Source organism: Phyllobates terribilis, unplaced genomic scaffold (genome assembly GCF_046119375.1).
Source record: "Phyllobates terribilis strain yellow unplaced genomic scaffold, ASM4611937v1 Scaffold_1__5_contigs__length_1240528914, whole genome shotgun sequence".
Taxonomy (NCBI): Eukaryota; Metazoa; Chordata; class Amphibia; order Anura; family Dendrobatidae; genus Phyllobates; species Phyllobates terribilis.
This window is the reverse complement of record NW_027362761.1, coordinates 157,501,511-157,524,095: the sequence shown is the minus strand read 5'-3', so window position 1 is coordinate 157,524,095 and position 22,585 is coordinate 157,501,511. Positions and strand designations below refer to the sequence as shown.

Here is a 22,585-nt window from a genome sequence, read left to right as displayed (position 1 = left end):
ATTCAAGTGAATTATACCAATCTTATCCGTACAGCCTTTGACAAAGGCATATTAAATAAAAAAGAAAAAAAGTTCCTCACCATTACAGACCCCAGCAAGCCATTCCTTTATCATTTACCAAAGGTTCACAAGTCTTTAACAAATCCCCCCGGCCGCCCTATAATTTCAGGAATTGGATCCCTCACTAGCAATTTATTGTATTATTTAGACAATATCTTCCAGACATATGTTAAAAATTTGCCAAGCCATCTACAAGACTCTGCCCATCTTATAAGAATTTTACAGGAAGTTCATTGGGAAGAATCATTCATATTTCTTACTTTAGATGTCTCAGCACTTTACACTAACATCAAACACAGTATTGGCCTACAGTGTACCAACCAATTTCTAGAAACAGACCAAAAAATAAGTGAAGAACATAGAGCCTTCATCCTTGAAAGCCTTGAGTTCATTTTATGCAACAACTATTTTCTATTTCAAGATAAAGTTTACCATCAAAAATGTGGCACTGCAATGGGGACAAGTGTAGCCCCAAGTTATGCCAACATATTTATGGGAGCATTTGAAGACCTACACATCTACCAATCTAAATATTTTACAAATATTTTGGTCTATAAAAGATACATTGATGATCCTTTTTTTTTTATATGGAAAGGTAACTCAAATGACATTTCCCACTTTATAGAGGGATTAAATTCAAATAATTGGGGCATTTCATTCACCTCGACTATCGGCAAGGATGCCATATGGCTTTCTTCTAAGCTTGTTCGGCTCAAGCTAGAGTACCTTCGTACAAGTTGGGTTCTCATTTTATCCGTCCTTTCGAGGTTTTCAAACAGATAAATGCTGTATCTTACAAGTTCAAGCTCCCAGCCTCTTTATGTATCCCCAACTCATTCCATGTGTCTCTCCTTAAGCCTGTTATCTTAAACTCCTTCAGAGCCGGCTGGAGCAGGAGTGGTACCCAGGTCTTTGTAGAAGATGTCTTTGAGGTAGAGAATATTCTGGCTACTAAGAGGGTAAGAGGAAAAGCCTTTTTTCTAGTAGATTGGAAGGGGTTCGGTCCTGAGGAGAGACCGTGGAAGCCCAAGGAGAATATCCATGCCCGTCTTCTACTGGGGAGATTTCTTGCGAGCTTGAAGAGGAGGCGTAAAGGGGGGTGGGGAGGTGCTGTAGCACCGGTGTCCCTGCACGCTTCCCATCCTTCTCTCCCCCAAGCAGGGATGTCGACTTACCGCCCTGGCTCTCGGCGCACGCGTACTCTTCCTGCTTCCCGGGGTCTGCGCATGCCTGGCACTGTGCTTAGGGCGCGCGCACTCCTCGTCTCTTAAAGAGACTGCGTACGCCATCCTAAAGTGTCCTCAGCAGGAAGACACTTATTATTTAAGGCACCTCTACCTATTGGGGAGTGACTGGACAGCGTGTTCACTCTGCTTGTTTGCTAGTTCTCAAGTCCCCTGTCCTAGTTTATCTTCCAGTACCTGCCTGTATACCAGACGTACCTGCCTGTATACCAGCCATACCTACAAGCATCTGCCTTGCCTGCCTGTATATAACCCATAGCAGCTTGCACCTGCCGCGCCAGTCTCTATATACCAGCCGTACCTGCCGAGCCAGTCTGTATACCAGCCATATCTGTCTGCATCTGCCGGACCAGTCTGTATACCAGCTGTACCTGTCTGTATACAAGCTATTCCTGTCTACACCTGCCTTGTCTTCTAGTATATCTGCCTGTACTTGCCAAGTCTACCTATTCCTGGCGGTTCCAGCCTCCTGCCCCTTTGGGGGTCAGCTGCCATGGGTCAGAGGTTTGTTCTGGAGTAGCGCCTGGCGTCCATCTGGAGCCAAGTCTAACCCTACCATCAGGGGCTCTAGCGAAGAGTCAGGTGTTCACCTAGTCATGCTTCTTTAGGCTCTCCTCAGTCCCCGACACAGTGGTTCTACCACTATTCCCATTACAGTCACTGGTGGAAGTCCATGCCAAAGTGAAAAATACTTTAAGGGAAATATGTCAGAAGGATTTTGCTACCTCATCTGAGAGCAACATGATGTAGAGAAAGAAACCCTGAATCCAACAATGTATCATTTAGTTTACTGGGTGAAGCAGTTATGATACAATCAAGATGATCTAGAATGCAACAGAGCTGAAAAAGCTAATCTGCCCCATAAGGCTCTGTATCTACATTATCTATAGACAGTGAGCTGCTTATCACAGGAGGGGGAGAAGTCAGACTTGCAAGCGCGTGCCAGCTAGTCACAGCAATGATAATGTCCTAGTGATAAAACCTTCAGTGTAAGTAAACAGCACACAGCTTGATCTGTTTAATCTCTACCTCGTATTATATAGCAAAAACCTGCTGACAGATTCCTTTCAACTTTTATTTGTCCCATTTCATCTGTATAACATTAAAATAAGTACAAAATTAGTAAATTATGTTGTTGCACCAGAAATTACTGCAGATATAGAAACAACTGTGCAGTTTATAAAGTTACTAATCACTTCTGTGAAAACTACTTTCTCAACTGCACCTCACCAGAAAAGGTCAATTTGAACTACACAATGTACGGCGTTAAATGACAGGCAACATCTTTGCGGGTCAGCAGTGTATACAGGCCTGTTTACACAAGCCAACCGCACTTCAGATGCACCCTATCTGTAATAGATTGATAAGTACACATAAGCATTATTTTGGGCAGTGCGAATTCTGTTACATAGGACGATGCGCTGCCGAAAATGATGTTTTATGCAGCACATAAGATCATTTCACCCGACGAACAAGTCTTTTGTCAGGTGATTAGTAGTCAATTTAGACTACACAATTATTGTGAAACAAATGTTTATCGGAAATCTTGTTTCATGCTAATCGTGCAGTGTATATGGAGCCTTAGGCCAGCCTAAATTCATTAGACCAGGACAAACAATGGTGGATAGATGGAAAAGACTCTAAAGCATACATGTCAAACTCTGGCCCGTGGGCCAAATCTGGCCCGCAGGGAGATTTTATTTGGCCCGCAACACCAGAACCAACACCCCTATGTGGGGCCCATTATTCTGTAAGGAGGACTATGTAGGGCCCATTATTCTGTATGGATGACTATGTGGGGCCCATTATTCTGTATGGAGGACTATGTGGGACCCATTATTCTGTATGGAGGACCCATTATACTGTATGGAAGACTATATGGGGCTCATAATACTGTATGGAGGATTATGTGGGACCCATTATTCTGTATGGAGGACTATGTGGGGCCATTATACTGTATGGAGGACTATGTGGGGCTCATAATACTGTATGGAGGATTATGTGGGGCCCATTATTCTGTATGGAGGACTATGTGGGGCCATTATACTGTATGGAGGACTATGTGGGGCTCATAATACTGTGTGGAGGATTATGTGGGGCCCATTATTCTGTATGGAGGACTATGTGGGGCTCATAATACTGTATGGAGGATTATGTGGGGCCCATTATTCTGTATGGAGGAATATGTGGGGCCATTATACTGTATGGAGGACTATGTGGGACCCATTATACTGTATGGAGGACTATGTGGGGCCCATTATTCTGTATGGAGGACTATGTGGGGCTCGTAATACTGTATGGAGGATTATGTGGGGCCCATTATTCTGTATGGAGGACTATGTGGGGCCATTATACAGTATGCAGGACTATGTGGGACCCATTATACTGTATGGAGGACTATGTGGGGCCCATTATTCTGTATGGAGGACTATGTGGGGCTCATAATACTGTATGGAGGACTATGTGGGGCCATTATACTGTATGCAGGACTATGTGGGACCCATTATACTGTATGGAGGACTATGTGGGGCCCATTATCCTGTATGGAGGACTATGTGGGGCTCATAATACTGTATGGAGGATTATGTGGGGCCCATTATTCTGTATGGAGGACTATGTGGGGCCCATTATTCTGTATGGAGGACTATGTGGGGCCCATTATTCTGTATGGAGGACTGTGTGGGGCCCATTATACTGTATACTGGTTGGCCCGCGACTTTATCCAAGTTTTTCATTTTAGCCCTCTGTGTGTTTGAGTTTGACATCCCTGGTCTAATAGAAAGAAACAATGTCTCTCAATAATAGGATACCATCATACACCGTCCACTCGAATATCAAAAGGGCAATCATTCGGTATCCTATGACTCCATAAATGTGCATGGCCTCTCTGCGCATATTGCCCTTATGGAAGGGTTCTGCTTTTCGGTGGAGAGTGCACTGATCAGCTCGGTGTCTGCCCCAGAGTGGACATGCGGTACACGACATACTGGGCACTTCCAGTCCCTGACATTGTACTGGCGCCTGAGGGAAAATTCGCCTCAGGTTGTCCCAGTGTGAGCCTATGACAGAACTATTCGTCAGTCCTCATGGTGCAAGAAGCTTTCCCTGCGGCGCCCTCGTACTATTCTGTGAGAGGAGGAGGAGGCGGACATGCTGCACAGAAGCCGAGGGACGCGGACAGCACACATGCACCGGGAATGGGGCGGGGAGAAGCCCAGCGCTCGCTGCCTCTGCTTAGCTCTGCTGCCTGTGTGCTGAGGGACGGCCCCGGCCTCGCTTTCATTACGCGAGATTTCAGCTTGGCGCCGTGACCCCCATGTGAGAGCAGCAGCTCCTAGTAAACACTCCCAGAGCCGCTCAGACATGGCTGCCCGCCGCTTCCAGCACCAGCAATAATAATAATAATAATAATAGCCGCGAGCAGTGCTGATAGCAGGCTGGTGCTAGTAGTGCGCAGCGCACCTCTCCCTGCAGCAGCTGCGGCGCCTGCTCTGTCCGTGCGCTGCCTTCTTTGTTGTGTGGCTGTGCCTGTCATTGCCAACTCTAATGCATTAAGCAGTGACATTACTACGAAGATCAGGCACCAGGGACCGTGCAGAGAGGTGATTTCTGTCTATTTCACGCAACAGCTTGGTGAGTGTATGAAAGATGTGGATCCAGGTGAGGACCATTGACGGAACAGAGACGCGCACCATCGATGACCTCTCCAGGCTCACCAAGATTGAGGGTTTAAGGTTAAAGATCCAGGAGAGTTTTAACGTGACCCCAGACCGGCAGCGGCTCTTCTACCGGGGCAAACAGGTAAACAATGGCAGGCGGTAGCACATGACACCGTGCACCGACATCACTCCGTCCACTCATCGCATTACACGAGGGTCTCTGCAAAAGGTACATAAAGTGTATTCCAAGTGCAAGGAATGCTCCAACTTTGTAATCTGTCACGCACTGATATTGTGGGCAACTGGCGCTAAGGATGGAGGGCACATTGACATGCAGCACGTCCGTGGACATGGGATAAACACGTATATATCCTGTCTATGGATGCTGGATGCGTAAACTGATACCCCCTCACTCAATCCTCACAGTCTAGTGCTACAACTCCTCAATACCCCCTCACTCGATCCCCATAATATAGTGCTACAACTCATCGATACCCCCTCACTCGATCCTCACAGTATAGTGCTACAACTCATCAATACCCCCTCACTCGATCCCCATAATATAGTGCAACAACTCATCGATACCCCCTCACTCGATCCTCACAGTCTAGTGCTACAACTCATCAATACCCCCTCACTCGATCCCCATAATATAGTGCTACAACTCATCGATACCCCCTCACTCGATCCTCACAGTCTAGTGCTACAACTCATCAATACCCCCTCACTCGATCCCCATAATATAGTGCTACAACTCATCGATACCCCCTCACTCGATCCTCACAGTATAGTGCTATAACTCATCAATATCACCTCACTCGATCCTCACAGTATAGTGCTACAACTCATCGATACCCCCTCACTCGATCCTCACAGTATAGTGCTACAACTCATCAATACCCCCCTCACTCGATCCCCATAATATAGTGCTACAACTCATCGATACCCCCTCACTCGATCCTCACAGTCTAGTGCTACAACTCATCAATACCCCCTCACTCGATCCCCATAATATAGTGCTACAACTCATCGATACCCCCTCACTCGATCCTCACAGTATAGTGCTACAACTCATCAATATCACCTCACTCGATCCTCACAGTATAGTGCTACAACTCATCAATACCCCCCTCACTCGATCCCCATAATATAGTGCTACAACTCATCGATACCCCCTCACTCGATCCTCACAGTCTAGTGCTACAACTCATCAATACCCCCTCACTCGATCCCCATAATATAGTGCTACAACTCATCGATACCCCCTCACTCGATCCTCACAGTATAGTGCTACAACTCATCGATACCCCCTCACTCGATCCTCACAGTATAGCGCTACAACTCATCGACACCCCCTCACTCGATCCTCACAGTATAGCGCTACAACTCATCGACACCCCCTCACTCGATCCTCACAGTATAGTGCTACAACTCATCGACACCCCCTCACTCGATCCTCACAATCTAGTGCTACAACTCATCAATACCCCCTCACTCGATCCCCATAATATAGTGCTACAACTCATCGATACCCCCCTCACTCGATCCTCACAGTATAGTGCTACAACTCATCGACACCCCCTCACTCGATCCTCACAGTATAGTGCTACAACTCATCGACACCCCCTCACTCGATCCCCACAATATACCGCTACAATTCATCGATACCCCCCTTTCTCGATCCTCACAGTATAGTGCTACAACTCATCGACACACCCTCACTCGATCCTCACAGTATAGTGCTACAACTCATCGACACCCCCTCACTCGATCCTCTCAGTATAGTGCTACAACTCATCGACACCCCCTCTCTCGATCCCCACAATATACCGCTACAACTCATCGATACCCCTCATTCGATCCCCACAGTATAGTGCTACAACTCATTGATACCCCCTCATTCGATCCCCACAGTATAGTGCTACAACTCATCGATACCCCCTCACTCGATCCTCACAGTATGGTGCTACAACTCATCGATACCCCCTCATTCGATCCCCACAATATAATGCCACAACTCATCCATACCCCCTCACTCGATCCTCACAATATATTGCCACACCTCGACACCCCCTCACTCGATCCCCACAATACAGTGCTAAAACTCTTTAATGGATTGCAAAGTATGCTATAATACAAGGTTTTAGCTCGTTGTGTACTCCTTTAAATAAGCCCTATTTACCTAGGCCAAAGAACCCTTTCACCCTGCATTCCTTCACTGTATAGACAGTGCATTAACCCCTGCTGCCCCCGACACCTGTGCCTTGTTCACCATTTCTGGTGGAGTTCCCTATGTTCTTTCAGAGAGAATGCATTTGCACTAGCTTACATATGCGGCTAGAAAGCGATCATGTAGCATTTTGAGGTATTAAAAGTAGGACTTTCTTCACTGTTGATGATTACTGCTCATCTATTTTCTGCATTGTTTTTGTACCCACCTACGGTGTACAAAGAAAATGATTACATCCTCGTTTCAACGTATGCAGTGGATTTTATTTGTGATCTATTAGACAGCTCTTTGCCGAATTCCTAGGTTACTGAGTTTTATCGTCTTTTCCGTGACATCTTTTTTTTTTTTTATATCTTTTATATTTCTATCCTCTTTGCTCTTAAATTGATTCAATAACAAAAATGAACCCCCATCGATGAATGCTAGACGTCTACTGTTCTGCTTCCTTTCTGGAAAGGCCTAGAAGACGTAACTTGGCATGCAGACACACAAGTACTTTCCTAGCGGAGAGCTAGAGGCCTATAAAGAATTCACTTTTGTGTCTTTGATTTGTAGCTTCGTTGGCTGAGGCTACAAAGGTAGTCATCATGGAAAATAAGAAATTACGTTCATTTAAGCTTAGTCTTATTAACACAGACTAACTGTTAAAGTACCCCATCTGCAGTGTTCGCATGTCATCGGTGTCTGAGGCTGCCCACTCATGCCACAGTCAATTACAAAGAAAGCTACATGGAATGGAAGGGTGTGATGTAAAAATCTGATTGCTCAAACCTTAAAATAGTGGTTTTATGTTACTTCTCTAAACATTACTATTAAGTGTCATTATGATTTTATTTGCTTTCAATGAACCTCTCTGCATACACTAAGTATCCATTTATATTGATTCATTGTTTTGTATGAGTATAAAGAAGATGCCTCAGTAAAAGCATGGAAATCGCACATATGATCTGTTACATTGTGAATGCAGACTTTCAATAAATACTGCATTGCTAACTCCCGTTATATAACAATCTTGTGTTGGAACCTTCCGTTTTAAGATTAACCCCTCTGGATTTTTGTTTGGTGGCAAAACCAGAATGCAGTCCTCTGCCCACAAGCTGGAAAAGCCACTAAGCTGTGGCTGCCTCCGCCATGTGACTCGCTTTTATGAACAATGCGTGCTGGAAATGTCAGCAAGGCCCTATGCGTAATGCCAGTGTACGGATGCCATGTTTAACTACTAATGATCCAGTTTACTATCCTGCTAGTGGATTCACTATGACATTTGCTAGAAATCTTTCTCGATGTCCTGATTAATTTCTTAAAATAAAGCAACCAACTTCTTTTTAGTAATACTACTTGATACATGTTAGTTTTGTTTGTCAAGGATGATTAATGTCAATGGTTGTTAGAGTTAACCACAACAGAATTTCATTGAAACAGTGGGAAATGATCTACCTCTAATTTGTAAATTTAATGTCAGTGGGAAATGATCATTTTTTTTTTACGTATTTTATGTGGATTTACTTTATTCGGAAATAGTGATTGCGGTCCATCAATGATAATTGTACAGGGCACGATGCTTATTATATTTTATCTCTCCAGTCAGTATTGTTTTTTTAGATTCTTTTCCAATGTGCCCAATTAATGAGAAGCATCTGGCATAGTATGTTTTCCCGCCTCCTCGCATTTCAGCATGTTATGGTTCTGTAATCACGATACTGCTCAGTATTTGGTTACTTTGACTTTGTTCTGATACTTGTAAAACAGTAGTTGGATTTTGATAAGTTTTCAGGTTTATTAGCAATGAAGGGTTTCTGTGGAAAACCCAATTATTTATATTAGTTTATAGACCATTACATTTTAAATTGTGTTTTTGAAAATTAGTTTGACGGTACTGTGTTACTTAGACATACTGTTCTTTTCCATAATCCTCATGGGTGTGGTTTGACTTCTTTGTAGGTCAGGCCTACAAGTCTCTGAAAACATGATTAAAGATAATTATCATATGAGGTTGACAGAGCTACACATTCTGGCTTGGGGTGAGAGGGGTGTTTCTTTTTAAAGGAATTTGTCAGCAAGATTTCACCTCCCAAACTATATATGCATGTAGCTCTTTCAAACACAAGTCCAGCAGTACCTCTACATGACCAGTCCATTTCTCCAGCACTGAGAAATCCGTATTTGAAATTACATGCAAATAAGGCTACATGCAAATAAGGCTGTAGAACTGAAGCCTCTGTCACTCCAGCTCTATTCCCTGCCTAGCAGCACCACCACCTCCTGCTTGACTGACAGCTTCTATTACTTTAAGCTAAGAAGCTGTCAGTCAAGCAGGAGAAGGCCGCTCTGGGTGGAAAATAGAGCTGGAGTGACACAGGCTTCAGATCTACAGCCTCATTTATATATGAATTCAAACACTGATTTCTCAGAAGCTGAGGGACAGACTGGTCATGTAAAGGTATTGCTGATTTTACACCCCAAAATTATTTATATGTACATGTATCTTTGAAAGAGCTACATGCACATTTAAATAATTTTGGGGTGTAAAATCCTGCTGACAGATGCTCTGCTTAGATGATATGTTTACAACTTTAAAAGCTCTAATGGTTGATTTATTACCTTCTTTTGAAATGTACAGTGGCATGTAAAAGTTTGGGCTCCTCAGGTGAAAATTACTGTTGTTGTGAGCAGTTGAGCAAGTTGAAGATGAAATGATCCCTAAAAGGCCTAAAGTTAAAGATGACATATTTCCTTTGTATTTTAGGCACAAAAAAAAAGTAACCATTTTAAAAATTACAAAAAGGAAAATGGGACCAAGTTTGGGCACCCTGCATGGTTAATACCTAGTAGCACACCCTGTTGAAAGTATCAAGCTTGTAAATGCTTTTTTGTAGCCAGACTAGAGTCTTTCATTTCTTGTTTGAGGGATTTTCATCCATTCTTCCAGTTCTGTGAAATTCCTGGGTCATCTTGCATGCACTACTATTTTGAGGTCTAGCCACAGATTTTCATTGATGTTCAGATCAGGGGGCTGTGAGGGCCATTGTAAAACCTTCAGCTTGCGTCTTTTTTAGGTAATCTATTGTGGATTTTGATGTGTGTTTTAGGGGTTATAGGAAGTTTCGCCCCTGCACGTTTCGCCCCCGGACGCTTCGAAGATTTCAGACAAGGGGCTAAAATTTTGCACTAAAACCTGCACCTAAATCCATAGAGCTAAATGGCGATTTTGGTGTAGAATTACAATGGTGGCCAAAAGTATTGGCACCCCTGCAATTCTGTTAGATAATACTCAGTTTCTTCCTGAAAATGATTGCAATCACAAATTCTTTGGTATTATTATCTTCATTTAATTTGTCTTCAATGAAAAAACACAAAAAGAATTGTCCTAAAGCCAAATTGGATACAATTCCACACCAAACCTAAAAAAGGGGGTGGACAAAAGTATTGGCACTGTTTGAAAAATCATGTGATGCTTCTCTAATTCGTGTAATTAACAGCACCTGTAACTTACCTGTGGCACCTAACATGTGTTGGCAATAACTAAATCACACTTGCTGCCAGTTAACATGGATTAAAGTTGACTCAACCTCTGTCCTGTGTCTTTGTGTGTACTTCATTGAACATGGAGTAAAGAAAGAAGACCAAAGAACTGTCTGAGGACTTGAGAAACCAAATTGTGAGGAAGCATGAGCAATCTTAAGGCTACAAGTCCATCTCCAAAGACCTGAATGTTCCTGTGTCTTCCGTGCGCATTGTCATCAAGAAGTTTAAAGCCCATGGCACTGTGGCTAACCTCCCTAGATGTGGACGGAAAAGAAAAATTGACAAGAGATTTCAACACAAGATTGTGCGGATGGTGGATAAAGAACCTCGACTAACATCCAAACAAGTTCAAGCTGCCCTGCCATCCGAGGGTACAACAGTGTCAACCCGTACTATCCGTCGGCGTCTGAATGAAAAGGGACTGTATGGTAGGATACCCAGGAAGACCCCACTTCTTACTCCGAGACATAAAAAAGCCAGGCTGGAGTTTGCCAAAACTTACCTGAGAAAGCCTAAAACGTTTTGGAAGAATGTTCTCTGGTCAGATGAGACAAAAGTAGAGCTTTTTGGGAAAAAGCATCAACATAGAGTGTACAGGAAAAAAAAAGAGGCATTCAAAGAAAAGAACACGGTCCCTACAGTCAAACATGGCGGAGGTTCCCTGATGTTTTGGGGTTGCTTTGCTGCCTCTGGCACTGGACTGCTTGACCGTGTGCATGGCATTATGAAGTCTGAAGACTACCAACAAATTTTGCAGCATAATGTAGGGCCCAGTGTGAGAAAGCTGGGTCTCCCTCAGAGGTCATGGGTCTTCCAGCAGGACAATGACCCAAAACACACTTCCAAAAGCACTATAAAATGGTTTGAGAGAAAGCACTGGAGACTTCTAAGGTGGCCAGCAATGAGTCCAGACCTGAATCCCATAGAACACCTGTGGAGAGATCTCAAAATGGTAGTTTGGAGAAGGCACCCTTCAAATATCAGGGACCTGGAGCAGTTTGCCAAAGAAGAATGGTCTACAATTCCAGCAGAGCATTGTAAGAAACTCATTGATGGTTACCGGAAGCGGTTGTTCGCAGTTATTTTGGCTAAAGGTTGTGCAACCAAGTATTAGGCTGAGGGTGCCAATACTTTTGTCTGGCCCATTTTTGGAGTTTTGTGTGAAATGACCAATGATTTGATTTTTGCTTCATTCTCTTTTGTGTTTTTTCCTTGCAAGCAAATTAAATGAAGATAATAATACCAAAGAATTTGTGATTGCAATCATTTTCAGGAAGAAACTGAGTATTATCTGACAGAATTGCAGGGTTGCCAATACTTTTGGCCACCACTATATCTACACCAGAATAGCTGTATATCTACAGTTGGGGATAATCCACAAAGGTTAGGAGACATGTTAATGAATCCTTAAGGTACATTCACATGCACTAAGTAGTTGCTGCAGACAATCTGCAGCTATTTTATAGCAGAAAATTCTACACTAAAATTGATATCTAGTGATGCGGGTTTGATGCGACAGCCTTGTCCTCCTGCTGTGATTGACAATGGCTGGATACCTGCAAATCATGGTTGGTGGACAAGGTTACCAATCTGCTTATGAATATGGCAGACCACTGTATCTCAAAGGCAGGACTTCTACTTTGAAGCTGAGCAGAGAATCAGACTGCAACTAAACAAGTGAGGCATAGTTGGAATCAGTAGGCCTCACCCTACACGAAACATCTGGGGACGAACTGCTGGGGGCGATATGTGCGGGGGCGAAATATACCCAGGGGCGAACTGCTGGGGGTGAAACATCCAATTCCGTGTTTAGGATCATTATCCATTTGTTGAAGCCATCCTCTTTTCAACTTTAGCTTTTTACAGATGGTGTTGTGTGAATCAAGAATTTCTTGAAATTTCATTCTTCCCTCTACCCGTGAAATGTTCCCCTTGCCATTGGCTGCAACACAACCCCAAAGCATGATTGATCCACCCCCATGCTTAATGCTTGGTGTGATATTGTTTTTCCTGAAATTCTGTACCCTTTTTTCTTCACACATACAATCATTGTGGCCAAAGAGTTCTATTTTAACCTCATTGGTTCTCAGGACTCGTTTCCTAAATGCATCAGGCTTGTTTAGATGTTCCTTTGCATACATACATGACGCTGAATTTTTATGGTAAAACGCAGGAGAGGTATTCTTCTGATGACTCTTCCATGAAGGCCATATTTGTGCAGGTGTCTTTAAACAGAACAATGTACCACTGCTCCAGAGTCGGTTAAATCTTTCTTAAGGTCTTTTGCAATCAAGCCGGGATTCTGATTTGGGTGTCTAGCAATCCTACGAGCAGCTGTCACTGAAATTTTGCTTGGCCTTTCAGACGATATCTTGACCTCTACTGTTTCTGTTAACTGCCTTTTCTTAATTACATTTTGAACTGAGGAAAGAGCAACTTGAAAAAACTTTGCTATCTTCTTATAGCCTTCTCCTGCTTTATGGCCCTCCACCATTTTCATTTTCAGAGTGCTAGGCAGCTGCTTAGAAGAACCCATGACTGCTGTTTTTTGTCACAAAGTTAACGGTGGCTGAGTCTTTGTAAAGCTGGGAAATTTGCATCACCTGGCTTTTCCTAATGATAGTGACAAGGTGAACAAACAATAACCCTAGCAGGCTAATTGGGGTCTGAAACGTTGGTCAGTTATCTGTGCACACAAATCTCCAAGGATACCCAAACTTTTGCATTGACCCATTTTCCTTTTTGTAATTTTTAAAATGTAAAATATGAAAATATATATATATATTTTTATTTTTCTTAAAATACAAAGGAAATATGTCATCTTTAACTTTAGACCTTTTAGAGATCATTTGATCTTCAACTTACTTAACTGTTCACAATAATAGTAATTTTGACCAGGGATGCCCAAACTTTTACTTGCCACTGTATTTCCTATCTGAATAAATATGGAATAGGCAAGTCCTCATGAAGGTTTGCACCAAAACGACATCAGGGTCTGGTGGCACTCTAGCAGGAAGACACAGATTCTATTTGGTATGTGTGGTAGTTTTATACTTCTTATTCTATGCTAACTTATAAATCTCACTAGCCTATGTATAGATTTTTTTTTTTGAACATGGCCATTTTTTAATATTTCATATACATTGTGTATCATTTAAGACATGTAATTTCTAGAATACTATTTCATTCTACTTTTTGTGGGCTTATAGTTTAAATAACTTCCTCATGGTACATGGTAGTATTTTCTTGGTTTAACGTTATACATTTCTATTCATATTTTGTTTGCACTTGCTTTGTAATGTCACCTTCTGCTTGGTTTGGTGCATCTGTATTTGTTAGATCCATATGTTTTAGCCTTTTTGTCTATTCACATGTGTAATTAAAGAAATTAATTTATATGTTTAATACTTATGGGCTGTTTATCCCGTATTTACTCATAGTATTTTTGTAGTTCAGTAGGTGCTAGTGGCTGCATTATTCTATTTCATGCTGAAAAATTACCATGTTTACAGAAACAATATTTATGTGCTCCATACTGTCTTTTTGTATGAATTGTTTGAATTTAAAGAGTAATCTTTGTTTTTTCTTATTTTAATTGTTGATCAGCCTTTGTAAAATTAAAAATATTTGTATGAAATTCAATTACAATATTTTGTTTCCCACGGTTTTTAAATCTCACCTGTCAGCAGGATTGTGCTCAGTAAACTACATACACTGTCAGGTGGGCGACATTACACTGATTATTATGATACCTTGGTTGATGAAATCCATCCTGTGGTTCTTGTGTAATCTTTACTTTCAGTTTGGAGATAATGATATGCTCGTGCTTCGGGGGGGCCTGAGGGGGGCGCTCTATCTGGTGCTCTGCTTACATATTCATCTGTATGCTCTTATGACAGCTCACTGATCGTTCACTGACCTGTCTCCTATTTTACATAATGCATCTAGTCGTGCGGGTGAATCAGAGCACAGTAGTGTGACACTCGGCTCACACCCTCAGCAGAGCAGGAGCCGAGGGTCATTAGTATATTGCATCTGATGCTATACGCTAATATGACCGCGGCCTTATACGTTTGCTCTAACTGTCACACTCCTGGTTTTGGCTTATAAATACTCAGGCAAAAACTCCCCAAATACTCAACGTGTACACATGGCCTTAAAGTTTTTTTTATACAATTTTGAATACATTTTATTGTCACATGTTTTTTTTTTTTTCAGTCATAGGGGCATGCTTGTCATATTCAGTCATGGGCGGGCGCAGCATTCACTCACTGCTGGCGCCGCCCATATATTTGAATCCTGCTCCCGGAAAGCGCTGATATTGTGGGGCGCAGGCATACTTGTATATGTCTGGCTGCCTGTGCAGTGAGACTGTGTGATTACCAGCTTCACTTCGCATGTTTGGGGAACATGGCGCGTCATAGCGCATGCGCAGCGAAGCTGGTAATCACACAGCCTCACTGCGCAGGCTGCCGGACGTATACAAGTGCGCCTGCGCCCCACAATATCAGCGCTGCCGGGAGCAGGATTCAAATACATGGGCGGCGCCAGCAGTGAGTGATTGCTGCGCCCGCCCATGACTGAATATGACAAGCACGCCCCTATAACTGAAAAGGCAGGTAGGATCGAAGTATATTAAACATTATAAAATAATTATACCTGCACCAATTTTTATGAAAACAGCTTGTTAATGATGCACATTGCATCACTAGCAACTCTATGGGGGCAGTCTAGAGGGCAGCTCGGACGTGACAGGTTCCCTTTAAGTCTCTTAGATGTGAATTACACAGTTTTTAAGTGAACCTGTCATCAGGATTTTGCTAAGTAAACTGCAGGCAGTGTCAGGTTGGCGCTTTTAAACTGATTAAAATGATACATCGGTTGATAAAACAACAACCACAAGATGGATTTCATCTGTTTGCAGTTTGGAGTTAATGATATGCTCGTGCCCCGGGGCAGCCTGTGGGTGGGTTTTTTTCTGGTGCTCTGTTCTCATTCATTCTTATGGGCTTAAATGAGTCACTGAACCTTCAGTGACCTGCCTGCTTGCGCAGTTCATGTTAATGGTCTTTCAAAAAAAAAAAAATTAATTTAACATCAGCAAAATGGCGTCGGCAGCTGTGCATGTGCAGTAACATCTATCGCTTGCTGATAGATGCTATTGAGCAAGTGTCGCCAGTGGTGCCATTTTGTTGGAGGAAAAAAAAAATGTCTGCAGCAACCCACAAGACTGATTTCATCAACCCAGGTATCATTGTAATCAGTGTATCGGCGCCAACCTGACACTGCCTGTAGTTTACTTAGCAAAATCCTGATGGCAAGTTCGTTTTAACATATCTGAAATGAGTAAGACTACATGTGTAGCTTAGAGACATAGAGAAGTGAACCATCCTAATTAGCATGCAAAGCTCCCTTTTGTGGAAAAAAGGGCCCAGGTGACTGAAAAAGGTTGTATATTCTGCATAGACAAAGAGTACGGATTGGACAAATAGTTAAGACAGGAAAAGACCTTTTAAGTTTCAAGAGGATTAAAGGAGATACCTCACACCCGTTAGAAAGAGCTATTGTCACCCGTTATACACATTCCATTCATCAGAAAAGCTTCACTCAGACTTCATGGCTCCGAAAGGAAATACTGAATATCAAAATTTGTGTAAATCTGATGGAAAGCTGAAATCCCGATGGAAAATATGGCGGAAATCTCGAACTTCTGTGACCATCAGGAGTGAGGTTATCGCAGAAGTTGGGATTTCATAAAATTCTAAAAGGCTGAGGACGGGCCACAACCCTGCCCACGTGAGGTCATCATGGGGGGGGGGGGGGGGCGCAACTCAGGGGCTGATAAAAGATCAAGCCAAATTATGATCTGTGTTCATGTAGAGAGATGCATATCGGGTATGCATGAAGCCCGTTCTCTGAACTTCACCAAGCGAAGCTCTGTCCTTCAGCTAAGTTGACTCTTCTCTGCGAGTAGCGTAGTAAGTTCTCTTGTTAATCACTTTTATTTTTTGTAATTGTATATGCTGTATTGTTTTGTCCCCTTTGTAAAATCTTTTGTATAATTTTCATAAATACTTCCTCCTTTTGGATTAAAGAAGTTGTCCACTACTAATATATTGGTGCCCTATCCTTATGGTCTTCAGACCATACCTCTTAAATTTACCAGGCTTAAAAGGGTTGTCCACTACTAGGACAACCCCTTCTTGATCTAAGTGTTTGGCACTGATAAAATAAAAAAGCTTACACTCCCCTCACGTGTCGGCGCCGTTCCAGCGGTGTTGTCACTTGTGTTCCTGGGCTGATATGACATGTGAGCCTGGCCCCCAGTCAGCGCTGGCATCACTCTCCTCCTTTGGACAATTCGAACAGCAAGGACATAAATTAGACGTGGTAAATATTGTTTATTATTTTGTGTTGCATGAATATTTGTTTTGAGGGCATAAAGCTCAAAAATTGCTAATTTTTCAAAGATTTTGACATATTTTCAATATTTTCATTAATAAACGCAAATAATATCAAACTAAATTTACTACTATGATGAAGTACATTGTGTCACGAAAAAACGATCTCAGAATTACTGGGATACATAGAAGCGTTTCAGAGTTATTACTATATAAAGTGACACTGGTCAGAATTGAAAAATTTGACCTGGTCAGGAAGGTGAAAACAGGCTGTAGTGTGAAAAGGGTTAAAAATCAGCTTGTTGGCTTTAGTTTTTTTTATTATTATTATTACTTTATTCTTATTGTAATAATGGATTGTATGACTATAAATGTATCAGCAGAAAATGGCCTGTTGTTTAAATCCGGTCTTTCTGTTTAAAAGTTTTGGCAATTTTTTTCATATCACTATATGTATTAATAAAATATGAAATCTTGGAATTATCACTTTAGCCACTAGGGCTATTTTAGACTAATACTTCCCAAGAACATCTCAGGAGTCTCATTATCATGGTAGATAGAATTAAAATGACAGAAATCAAAATATTTTAATATTTAAATGCCCTCAAAGGTTTTTTATGACCTTAAGAGTAGTGTTGAGTGAATTTGTTCGGCACTTCAAATTCGTGATCGGGGTTCCGGCTTGTTTGCGCCAAAAAAATCGGCTCCGCCCACGAACATCTCTGATTTGCCACGCAGATGTTATATGCGTGATGGCGTGGCAAATCAGGGATGTTTGTGGGCGGAGCCGATTTTTTTTGTGCGCGAACAAGCCGGAACCCCGATCACGAATTTGAAGTGCCGAACAAATTCGCTCAACACTACTTATGAGGGGGCACAGTGAGTAAAATAAATGAAAAATAAATCCGTAAAAAATAAATGATTAAAAATAAATAATGCTTCTTTCAATCCAAATTGCTGTTAGTAGCTCTGCCACCTTTAAAAAAAAAAAAAAAAAAAAAAAAAAGTGTCCAAAATATTTTTATATATGTTACTAATTGTTTTGTAGAGGGAATATGACATTGACATAATAATAAAGCCCCAAGCGTCATGAAGAAATGATTCAAAAATTACTGGAATATCCAAAGGAGAAAACTATTTTATAGCTCTTATAAACCACATGCTAAAAAAAAAAACTTGAAATGAGACTGGTCAAGAACGGGAGTGATAGGGGGGGAAGGGTAGGGTGTGAATCCCCCACCCCCCCACCTTCCCATCAGGAATCGGTTAAGTATACTACAAAAGACATAGTTAATCAAAGTTGGAATCTGTCCAGGAAATGTCACAGTGGGTACAACAAAAGAGTTGCTTCAGTTGCAACCAGATTGGAAGATAAATAGGGCACCACAAATCCAGGCAAAAGTTGATTTTCCAACTGATACTTCACTTTAATGTAAAAATACCACTGGAAATTTTATTTTATACATTATATTACCATAGCAGAAATGACATTTATATAGTCTGTGATCCAAGTCCTCCACTGATTTCTCAAGAAAAAATACTTGAAGGGATTTTTTCTCATATTTATGCCCCTCCTGCTAAAGTTTTGGACGAATAGGTGACCTTGCCAGGGAAAGTTGCGAGGGATACATATTTCCTCTCCAGCAAAAAATATTTTTTGCATCTCTTTACTCATGTAGTATTCAGAGGTTTCTTTACTGCAGATCTAACTCAACATTTATCAGTATCTTCAAAGGGATAGTTCGATCACTAGCCATTTGCTTTGAATGTTGTTAGTAATTTTTATCTTATTGATTTGTATTTCCCTCCTGTGAGCTGCAAACAGGCCATGCATACATAGTAATATATAGGAAAGACTGCTGTGTGAGTAATGGAGGGGATTGCTAGGATTCCCAACAGCTTGCAGTGAAAGCTAGGAAATGCAAGTACTAATGTAGAAGAAATAACTGGGAATCTGTTTCTTTTTGACTACTTACTTTACAGTGGATATACATAATTCCAGGTAAAATCCAATTGTAATCACAAAGCTTGTGATCACTTTCCTTTTTTTTGGGGGGGGCGGGAGGTGAGGGAAGGTGGGGCCTTGTGATTTTTTTTTTTACCTTTCTGTTTTACATACTTTCTACTAACTGGGGCTATAATTCATGCAACTATCTGATCTGTTTTGTGCCATATTCATGTAGTGTGGCCATTATACGTAAAGGTTTCCCTTTGGCCATCACTTAGTCTTGAATTTCACCAGATGCTCTCTCTTATGCAAAGGTTCACGCGACTGTATGAAAAATCATCCGTTTCATCCAGAAAACTTAGGATGATTTTTTTCCCCACTTGTCATTCCCTTGGCATTATACTTCAACAGTTATTAATAATTTACTAGACAATTTACAGTGTCCTAAATTACAGAATTGCAGTGTATCCGTAAAAATCAAATGCTATACATATGGAATCCGTTTTTTTTTTGCTCACCAATAGACTTGAATGGGCGAGTCTCCTCCGATTTAAGGAAAAAAAAATAGTGCATGCTGTGACTTTATTTTTTTGTTTCCATGCATATTCGGTCTGTGAAAAAAGTTGCTTATCGGCACTGCCCCATTAAATAACATTGGTCCTGGTACCTCGGTTTTATTATGTACAGCACTCGGATCGATAATACAGAAAAAACTATGTTTATGCACAATTAGAAATCTGAACTTTTAAATACAAAAGCCCTCATAGATATTAATTTAGCAATCCTTTTTTTCATATACTTTTAATGACTTTTCTGCACAGAATGCGTTTATTACCCACAGATATCCACACATGACAGGGATTGGAAAATAAAGAACATGCCATGCTGCTCTAATCAGCGGCAATTATGTCCAGGAAGTTCACCTAGTTACAAAGGCAAAGGTCAAAGGAAAAAGACAGGAAGGTTTTTCACAATTTCTTGCTTGAGCTCCTATTTCTGGCTTTAAGCTCATATGTCTCAAAAATATTTAGAGTTTACATGAGTTATAAAAAGGCAGATAACTTGTTGAGATAATCGGAAGTCTGTTTTTGTTTTAAACATTTTCCTTTTTTTCTAAATGTGAAAGATTCCTGTTTTCACTTTTTTGTATTTAGTTGTTTGTGAACATGTCAGCTTCTTGTGACCTAGTGCTAGGTGTTTGGTTTCTAGAATCTAAATCTCTTTGAAATGAATCCATAGACGTGTGCCTGTATTTAAATATTTTGGGTCATCAGCACATAATTCCTTTTTTTTTTTTTTTTTATTTCTATAAGTTGATTACACTGTGCAGATTTAGAATGCATAATACGTATATCAATGCATTGGTATTTTGGTTTAAATTCTTTTTTTCATCAGGACTAGTACCTGGCACAGTAACTTATGATCTAATAAGATGTTTTATTTCTGATTATTACTGTAGATGACATGCAGTAGTCTTAATTTTTAGTCATGCAGGCTTCATTCATATCACGATTGATACTATGTTCAGAGGCTCCAAGGGGAATACTTATTCTGCCTTTGTGGGGCCCTCACAAGAGAATTTTGGGATTCCAGCAAAAATATTCAAAAACACTGATGGAATTCTAATGGCTAAGTGCACTGCAGTTTTGCTCCAAACTGACAGTTATTGTCTGGATGATGTTCTTTACAAGCCATAGCAAGATGTATTAGGTTATCTAACATTTTATTAGCACTACCACATTTTATTTGTGGTTGGAGGTATTTTTTTTACTGTTTTATATTCTTAAATCCTTTATTACACTCTGAGAGCTGGCATTGTATTTTTTAATGTCTTTTTATTCATATGACTTTTTTTTTTTAAAAAGTAATGTTGCAATTTCAAGTAACATTATACACAGCTGATGACACTGGATCATTCATTCACATTAAAGCCCCCAATACATTCCAATACACAGGAGTGCTGCAGAGCGCTCCAATTTTCTGTGAAAGATGTCTGGCAGCGGCATATAAAAAGGATCAGCAGGCTAAAATCGGGCATACCGGATCCTTAACTCCCCTGACAATCATTTGATGGGATGGTGGTGCAATCACATTAGACTATCATCCTAATCTGTCGCTACTGGTGGATTTGTCAAAAATTATGGGGGGGTTTAAGAGACTTTGCAGTTGCCCCTCCTCTACCTCGCTTCGGAATGACATTTGCATGCCCTCATTAGATGCTTCAACAAAATGTAGGTTTTGAGTCAGTCTATTGCTGCTAATGTGCATGTGCTTTCCTAGAAAGGCAGGAATTATGAGTCTTGAATAGCCCCAGTGGCTTTTGTGAAAATTACAAGATTTCTAATTGGGAGCACAAAGAGCTTGTGATGACTTTAGTATGTGAAAATATTGTCCAGGGCATGTGTTGAGATGGCAACAAAGTACTCTTACATGTTTTATCCCTCATCTTTCCAGTGCAGGCTGCTTTGACGGTGTGTTCCTGTGGGGTGCACTTAAAGTGCCAGGCAACCCACCTGTTCTAATAGTATGGGCGTCACTAATAGAGTATAAGCCGGCATGGTGCACTATAAGTATCTGTGTGACAAGCCTTTTCCCATTTATTTATAATTCTAGGCAACCACCCCCACTTGATTGGTAATGTGCGATTGGCTGTTTAATCAGATTTTTGCACCTGTGGTATCTCTGCCTTTTAGCATGGGGCCTGCTGCATTCTGTAGTTTATTGGTATTGCGACCTGGTGTTTGTAACTGGTTGCTCTTTTTTTTCTGTGATGAATGTTTTCAGCTTTGCTCACATGGACAGGTGTAGATTTGTGCTATAATTAATGCAAAATTCCAAATATAGTAAATGTTAGACCCTGGTTGTCCACTCTCAACTCATCTAAACACAACCCACTTTTCTCATCATTCCTAAAAGGAGGTGAGAGGTGTACAAAGTCTCAAATTTTTATACACTAATAGTGTGTGCTAAAAATTTAAACTTTTTTATAAAATGGTGTGAAGATCTTAAATTTGTTATATAGCGCAAGTACAATAACAGGTTCTATCAAGTGTCCCAATCTTCAATAGATGTTCCAGCAACTCTGCAGCTTGTGTATGCTGGTCACAGGAGAGTGTTTCTTCTGTCTGCTTGTCATCACTGCAGCATGTGAAGGGGCTGGAGCACTGCCTCATTTGGGTAGTTAACTGTGCCCCTTTCTCCATCATTGTAGATAGAGAAAGGGTCTGGCTTAAAGGGAACCTGTCACCAGGTTTACCCCATATAAAGTATGGCCAGCACCTGTAAGACCTCTGTTCCAGCATACTAGAATGCTGTACATGTCCCCAATCCCCTCTGCAAGGCACAAAAAATAGCTTTTATTATACTCACAGACTGCACGGTCCACTTCGATGGTCGTTTCCGGCACCTTCTCTCTTACAATCGCCTCCCTGCTTCATGTGGATGACGCGTCCTACGTCATCCACACAGTATCCCCCATCGCTCTCTGCCCTGCCGAGGACAGAGTAAAGTACTGCAGT

General features: G+C 41.4%; 1 protein-coding gene across 1 annotated transcript in view; it reads left to right on the top strand.

Annotated features, from left to right (window-relative positions):
• Window positions 1-4,476: 4,476 nt before the first annotated feature.
• UHRF2 (ubiquitin like with PHD and ring finger domains 2) overlaps window positions 4,477-22,585 on the top strand; it is a 112,813-nt gene continuing 94,704 nt past the window's right edge. The window contains exon 1 of the mRNA XM_073668882.1: window positions 4,477-5,105. Coding sequence (XP_073524983.1) covers window positions 4,953-5,105 — 153 coding nt within the window. The 5' untranslated portion in view covers window positions 4,477-4,952. The remainder of the gene's footprint in view (window positions 5,106-22,585) is intronic.